Below are 7,843 nucleotides of genomic sequence, written 5' to 3'. Positions count from 1 at the left end.
AAAATGTTATGATTTTCTAGGTAGTCCTGTGATTTTTTATATTTCTAACACTTGTTTTCTACTTTATATCACCATGCAGGACTAAGAGATACAAACTTAAATGCTAATAAAATATTGGAAGATGACACTTTCACATCCTCAGTTTTCAAACCTAGTGTGTCAGAAAATGTTCAATGTGAGAAAACCTTGTAAAACTGTCCTACTCCCAAGTTTGCAGGAAAGCACACCTAACTGGTGTGCAGAAAGCCATCAGCACTGAGTGCTGATAAAAGGTCAAATGTGTTAATTAAATATTTGCTCATCTCTGTCTGGAGTCAAAGGTGCAAATTTGGGATGGAAGGATGAAAGAAATCAGTGTCTGCATTGTGCAGGGCAGCTGTCATGAGAGGCTGAGCTGTTTTGCTGGTGTTTCAGGCACAAAGCCACTGTGTGGCTATTTCTGCCTCTGTCTCTGGGAAGATTTTGTTATCGTGGTGCAGGGTGGCCCCTTGGCAATTCCTGTAGTAAATCTGGTGTGAGGTGATAGGTACAGCCAGGCAGTGCTGTGGCTCCTGCAGATGGGGTTTTGCTCTTAGCTGTGTATGGGCCTTTTCTTAATATTTTTCTCCAGGCTATTTCAGGGCAGTACCTTTTTAAATTTTAGTTCCTGTGAAAGCAGGCCTGAGGGACAGTGCTGGCCAGAGCTGGCTGTGGGGGCTGCTTGGTTGGCAGCAATCCAGCCCCTGCTGCTCCCTGTGGAGGTGTGTTGGGGGGTGGCTGGTGGGGAAAAGGAGGCTGGAGTTGGACAGCCATGCTTTTGGAGCTGGGCTCTGCATCTCCCTCCAACAGGGATGGGCTGGTGTTGGACTGTGGTGATCCATCGGGTGAGGAAGCAGCCAGCTCCAAGCCTCCACATGCTGCTGTAGCACCTACCCTGGTGCTTTAGCTTTTGAAGGGACTCTGGTAAGATTTTGACAAATCAAATGAGCACAGCTTGGTGTGTGTGTGTGTGTGTGTGTGCACACCAGGCAGGATGGGCCAGTGCTGTGCCCTGCTCTGGCTGTGCCCGCTGCTTCCTGGAGGGTGAAAAAGCAGCTACTTTGTGTCCCAAACCAAATTGGAATAAACCCTGGCACTGTAGCAAGCGAAACAAGCAGCTTAAAGTGAACTTTGTTACACTGAGGGAGCCAGAGCATCCCTGTGGGATTTCATTTAGTTCTCCTTTTCCATTTGTGAGGAGACGTGATAAGATTTTCTGCTTTTGTAGATTTGCAGATTTTTTACCAAGGCAGTAAATTCCTTAAAAGAATCACCCTTCTGCTGGTTTGTGAAAGGGAGAATATGGGGGAAAACCAGTTCAGCTGCCTTGCAGAGTCACCTGGAAAATGGAGCAGAGGGGTGACAATGCCTCAGCAGCAGGACTGCCCTCAGCCAAGCTGCTCTTGGCCCCTGTGGGCACTCAGGCATGTTGATGTCAGCAGCCTCCCTCACTTATGATAACGATATTTATCATTGTTTATTTGCTTTTATGATAGTTAAAGATATTTAGACATACTGCTGAGGAGGCAGAAATGCCTCCTGCTCACATTACTTTGCTGATAGAGGTGTGCTGTGCTTGGATGGCAGCTGGAGCTGTGGGTGCCCTGGTGCCACAGAGCACTGGGTTCTGTGGCCTGTGGGAAACTGTGCTGGGCTGCATCAGGCACAGGGTCACCAACCAGGGGTGGGATTGTTCTGTTCTGCCCTGCTCTGCTGCAGCCTCAGCCTGAGTCCTGTGTGCAGCTTTGCTCACTGCAGTGTAAAAAAGCTTTTAAATTGTTAGAGAGTGTCCAAAGCAAGGTAAGGAGATGAAGGGCTTTGAGGGGAAGGCATATGAGGAGTGGCTGAGGTCACTTGGTCTGTTCAGCCTGGAGGAGACGGGGGGGAAAACCTCATTGCAGCTGCAGCTTCCTCATCAGGGGAACAGAAGGGGCACTGATCTCTTTTCTGTGGTGACCAGTGGCAGGACCCATGCAAATGGCCTGAAGTTGTTTCAGGGGAGGTTTAGGTTGGATGTCAGAAAAAGATTCTTCACCCAGAGGGTGATTGGGCACTGGAACAGGCTGCCCAAGAAAGTGGTCACATCACCAACAGTGACAGAGTTCTAGAAGTGTTTGGCAATGGTCTCAGGCACATAGTGTGTCTCTAGGGCATGGTCCTGTGCAGGCCTAAGACTTGGATTTGATGATTCTTGTGGGTCACTTCCAACCCTGCATGTTCTGTAGTTCTGTGAAAATAGTGCCACTAAGTGCAAAATAAAAGGAGTTTGGGGATCTGTGTCCTAGAAAGGTGATCTAATCCTTGGGACAAACTCTACAGGTAACATGCTGTCTCCAGCATGTGCTGGTCAAGAGAGAAGAAATGTCTCAAACTAATTTCAGTAATTATCCCACCCTCTGAGGCGTAATTAATTTGAGGGTCCAGGGGCTTTGGCCTTGCATCAAGTCCAATTTGGTTCTTCCACCAGCAGCAGAGGCCACAGAATAGGGAGTGAGCCTCTTGTGCTTCTGATGGCATCAAGCTGGCAGCAGCACTGAGTGCTTGGGAAAGCATAAGTGGAATTGGGAAAGAATTGTTGCAGGTTGGAGGATGGGCTGGAAAATTGCCAATATCTTTTTTCCTGATGGTAGGTGCTAACTGCAACCCAGATCTGCATCAGTATGGGGGGCAATGTCTCTGCAGTTATGGGCTGGGGCTTCTGAGGGTTTGTGAGGCAAAGATGTGTCAACAGCATCACTCTTTGGGGAAAAACAAAGGTCATGCCAGGCTGAAACTTTGTGCCTGAGAGGCTCAAAGCTCTCCTTGCGCTCAACACTCACAGGGTTGTAGCTGAAATATTGTCTCCTCTTTGTCCACAGCTTCCTTGGAAGTTGAGTATTCCCATAGTCGTCTTCTTATTTCCAAATGTGGATGAGCAGCAGGACTGCAGGACTCTGACCTACAAGAAAACCTGAAACAGTGGGGCTGAACCTGTGTGTGTCCTGCAAATAAACCACAAAATACCAGAATGGGGTTGTTGCCTTAGCCAGCAAGAAATAGCATTGAGTGTCAGCTCAGCTCGGCTCTCTGCAGCAGGATTTCTTTGTGGAGAGGATTGCTCACTGGGAATGGCAGTGCTGAAGTTTTGGGGGATGCAGAGCTTTGGAGGAGGCAGCTGAGCTGGGCTGCATGCAAAGGAGAGGGCCTCAGGGCGCGGCGTGGAGGCTGAGCTGGGATTCAGAACTACCACATGGGAGCAAGCAGTCTGTGTCCAATTAAAAATTGGAGCAGCTCCTTTGCATGGACTGAGGAAGAACTTTTGTTCTCCCTGAAGTGGTGAGCTGGAGAGGAGGACACTGCTGGGAAGGAGTGAGAGGTGTCCCAGCAGCTCAGCTCACCCCAGGCTTGCTCTCCAAAGCTGGGGCCATATAAATAGGATTTATTATTTAAGGCAATGAGACTGAAAAGTGCTTCCCACTACAAAAGCAGGGGACTAAAATGCTTAAAATGAAGCAATAAGGGAGTTTCTGCCAAAGGAAAGGGACTGTAGATGCAAGAAGTCACTGGGGTTAACACACAGGCAGAGATGTTGCTGTGCCCAAAGAAAAATCTCCTCCTTGTTTAACTCACTGTGTGGATATGGTAAGCATAGGGCTCTTTTATGAAATGCCTGTTTAACAGTGAGCAACACAGGATTAGAATAATCTAAGTAAAATCTCAGTAAAACCTTAGTAAAATCTAAGGTTGGGAGAAGGTGTTCTTTGAGGAAAAAATAGTCTCTGGAGACCTCCCAAAGGTGGAAAGAAGTGAGCTGTAACCCAGCTCCACTGCTCTGTTCTGTCTTCATCCTGTGATGGATGAAGGAGCAGAGCCAGCCCTAGCACTGGGCTAACTCTTCAAATAATCCTCACTAAACCAAACAGGCTGCCAAGCACGGGCTGGATTTTGCTGGCTTTTGTTTTCAAGTGTTCCCAGCTGCACAGCCCCTGGGTGCCAGCACAAAGCCACTCTCCCAAGCGCTGTGTCCTAGTGTGACATTCAAACACAGGAGCACGGACACTCTGCTCCTCCCTCTCGTGCCCTTGTCCTCACCAGGATGACATGGCTGCAGGTTGGTGGCCACACCAGGCTCAGGGTGCTCTGGTAGCTCCTGGGTTGGGTGAGGCATTCCCAAGGGAAGGGTTTGTTCCAGGCAGGATGAGGCAGCCTGGGGCAGGAAGGGAGCAGCCCTGCAGCTCTGCTTCACCTCACCCAGCCAGGGCACACCCTGGAGCATCCTGGCATGCAGGCAAAAGCTTCTGACTTTGGTCTGATGCCAGCTGGTGCTGGGAAAACCGCTCCTGGAGTCAACAAGGAGGGGAACTGAGGTGAGACTCACCCTGTAGCCCATTTCCATCTGCTTTGGAAGCAAATCTGAGATTTGGGGGCAAACCCACCCTAGGAAGGTGCTGTGAGCTGGCCCAGTGAGATGCTGGCAGGACATCTGAAGAGCTGTGGTTGCTGAGCTGGTGCTGGACTTGTGTCCCACTGCTGCCACTGCCCCAGCACTTGGACAGGTACTTCTTTACTGTGAAATGTTGGGGCTGTCTGGCTGCTCGTGCAGAGTGGGCTGCAGCATTCCCAAAACACTGCTCTGAGGGGGCTGTGTGGCTGCAAACACTGCTTTTAGATGATCCATCACCAAATTCAGCATCCAACCCCCACTTACTGCTCTAGGAGGAACTTGTAGATCCCACCCAGAATGGGATCAGCCCTTGCAGACCCTGTTTTGGAGACCTGATCACACCTAGAGCCTATTTCTCTCCATTCCCACGGACACAGCCCAGAGCCACTATGGGGTGTGACATGCCAAATCCCAGCCCAGAGCAGAGTGCCTGGCACTGACAGCACAGGGGGTGCAGCCAACCCACCAACCTCGAAAATGAGCTATCTCATGGCAACCCCAAAATGTGGTTTTCTGCTCCCTGCAGCTACCCCAGGGCTGGCCCAAGCTCTTGGGTTTGTCCCATCCCCTCCAGCCAGCCCAGGAGAGGCCAGGCCCTGCATCCATATATAGGCAGAAGATCAATCCAGTTGATAATTTGGCACTCAGCATGGAGAAATGACAGCAGGAAAGTTGAATGTCAGCATTTTATTAAAGATTTCCAGTGTTTTAGCAGCTAGTCAATTTTCTGTCTTAATTCTTCCGTAGTTTCCCTTTAGTCTTCCGCATTTTTTCTTCATTCTTCATCAGTATTTTTTCTTTGGCATCCTCTGGTTTGCTCTTCTGCATTTCATCTCGTATCTCCTGTATTTTTTCTTTGATGTTCTGTATTTTTTTGTTGATGTCCTGTACCTTTTCTTTGTTGTTGCGTACTTTTAGTTCACACTCTGCTTTTTCTTCATACCTCAGTATTTTTTCTGGATTCCTCGGTATTTTTAATTTGTTTTGCTGTATTTTTTCTTTGTTCTTATGTATTTTATCTTTGAGCTCCTGTATTTTTTCTTTGTTTGTCCATATTTTTGTTACATTTTGTATTTCATTGTTCCTTCTTTCTTCTTCGATCTCCCCATGTCTTCCTTTCTTCATCCGTATTTTCATTTCATTCTTCCATATATTTTCCTTGATCTTCTCTATTTTTGATTTGTACTCCAGTATTTTTATTTCATTCTTCTCTATTTTCTCTTTGATCTCCTGCATTTCTTCTTCAGTGTTCTTAATTTTTGCTTTGATCGCCTGCATCTTCTGCTCGTTCTTCTGTAACTCCTCTTTGTATTTCTGTATTTGTCCATCCTTGTCCAGACTTGGTTCCTCGTTCAGCTCACTAGCACTGTCATCCGCAAAGTTCAGTTTCCCCATTACGTCTCCTACCTCCTCAGCTCCTGGGCAGCCGAAGTGCGAGTGGGAAATGAGATTTCGGGCACAACCTCACCTCAGCTATCGGACACCTGAGGGAGATGCGGGACCGGCTGCAGCCTTCCCGGCAGGCTGAGCACGCCCAGGCTCGGTTCCTCGCCTCCCGGCACCGCCGCTGGTTCGGCAGTGTCGCCCTGCCCGGCTGTGGGGTCGCGGAGGCCGCTGAGGGGATCCGGGAGCCGTTGCGGGAACCGTTGAGGGGCTGCGGAGCGGCTGAGGGGGTGCGGGGCTGCTGGGAGGTGCCGGGGTCCCCTGAAAGGCTGCGGGACCGCCGAGGGGCACCGGGGCCGCTAGGCAAGTGCTGGAGGCCGGCGGGGCGGCGAGGGCCGTCGGGGCCGCAGAGCCGCGGTGGTTCCTGAGGTGGCGCCTCGTCCTCCTGAGGCGACAACGGCCGAGGCGGGGCCACGGCGCGTGCTGGAGGAGGGGCCAGAACGGACCACGCCCCCTCACCAGGAAAGGGGCGCGTCCTGCTGGGGCGACGTCACGGGCGCGCTGATTTGCATACGCCGTGCGTGCCGCGGGGTGGGCGGGCGGACGCCGGAGGTGGCGGATCCAAGATGGCGCCGTGCGGACGTGTCCGGAGCCGCTGCCCGGGCCCGGCGCTGCTCCTGCTGCTGGCGCTGGCGGCGCGGCCGGCGGCGCCCAGCCCTGCTGCCGGCGTTGCCGGTCCCGGCGGTGCTCTGCCCGCAGCGGGGCAGCCGGGGGGGCCGGGAGTGGCTGCCCCGCGGAGTGCCCGCGGCGGCGGGTCGGGCAGCGGGTGGAAGCTGTCGGAGGAGGCGGTGTGCCGGGAGGACGTGGTGCGGCTCTGCTCCAAGCACAGCTGGGCCAACAACCTCGCCGTGCTCGAGTGCCTGCAGGATGTCCGCGAGGTGAGGGTCGGGCCCCGGGCCGGGCCGGGCCTGCCCGCGGCGGCGAACAAAGAGCCGGGTCCGCGCCCCGGCGCGCCGCCGCCCCGCGTTCCCCTCATGGTTTGTGTTTTAAAGATCGGAGTTTGCGCCGCGGAGCTCCGCGGGAGGAGCGAGCTGCCTGCGGGGTGGCCGTGAGGACTCCGGGGAGCAGCTCCTGTTCATCCGCACCTCGGGGCTCGGCGCTGCCGCCCGCCCAGCGCCCTCCGGGCAGGGAGCGCTCTCGGGGGATGGCTTTGTGCTCTGGCTCCGGTGCCTTGCGGGGTCATTCGTTCCTGGAGGTCTGGGAGAGCCCAGCCCGCCTAGTGCGGAGTGAGGAGCCGTGCTCGCAGCAGCAGTGACCTGAGATGTTTTTTCACGTTCAGGTTCCCACCTTCGCCTAGAACTCGGCTGCAGAGGCGGCTGCTTTCCAGTCCTCGGCTGTGCGTGTATGAAGCTCGCTATATAATCGTTAGACGTAGCTGACTCTATGGGGAGGTTAACGGGGCAATCTGTGGTGTTCCCAAACACCTGTCGTGAGTAGTTTTAAGTCCAGTTCAAGAAAAAACTGAGTTGCCTCCTCCGAGTCTTCCAGCTCTATCTTTTCATTCATTCCTGGGCTCATTTTGAAGCAGCCTGTGGGGGACGTGCCTTTAGTGAGCCGTCGTGGTCTCGAGGTCTGTGTATTTTTGGCTTCTCTGCTGCAGAGTCCGGGAATGCCAGGCTGGGTCAGTTTTTATGGTGTTTTGCCCAATAGGGAATGCGATTAGGAAAAACCTGGGCTCGTTTCTCATCCTATTTTATGGGGACAGCAGATGGCAGTGGCAATGGTTACTCTAATCAAAGGGAGTCTTGAACCAGTAAGTGTCAGTGACTACTTCTGGCTTTAAATGCAAAGCTAATTTTGATTTTAATCTAACTTCATGTTTTAATTTTGGTTGGGTAGTTAGTAAGACACTCGTGGTAGGTGTTTTCAGTGAGTCCTGCTGAACATCTGTCACAGGTATGAAACGCTCCCATGTGTGCTTTATGAATAACTTGCCCCTTGCTGCTCCTTTCCCCTGTG

At 52.3% G+C, this 7,843-nt stretch overlaps 1 protein-coding gene across 1 annotated transcript in view; it reads left to right on the top strand.

The window, feature by feature from the left end:
• The first annotated feature begins 6,396 nt into the window (after positions 1 to 6,396).
• GLG1 (golgi glycoprotein 1) overlaps positions 6,397 to 7,843 on the top strand; it is a 77,920-nt gene continuing 76,473 nt past the window's right edge. Inside the window, exon 1 of the mRNA XM_074550957.1 lies at positions 6,397 to 6,762. Within this exon, the coding sequence (XP_074407058.1) occupies positions 6,451 to 6,762 (312 nt within the window). The 5' untranslated portion in view covers positions 6,397 to 6,450. The remainder of the gene's footprint in view (positions 6,763 to 7,843) is intronic.

This window comes from Zonotrichia albicollis, chromosome 13, assembly GCF_047830755.1.
Source record: "Zonotrichia albicollis isolate bZonAlb1 chromosome 13, bZonAlb1.hap1, whole genome shotgun sequence".
Taxonomy (NCBI): domain Eukaryota; kingdom Metazoa; phylum Chordata; class Aves; order Passeriformes; family Passerellidae; genus Zonotrichia; species Zonotrichia albicollis.
The sequence above is the reverse complement of the archived record's forward strand: the minus strand, read 5'-3'. Positions and strand labels throughout refer to the sequence as shown.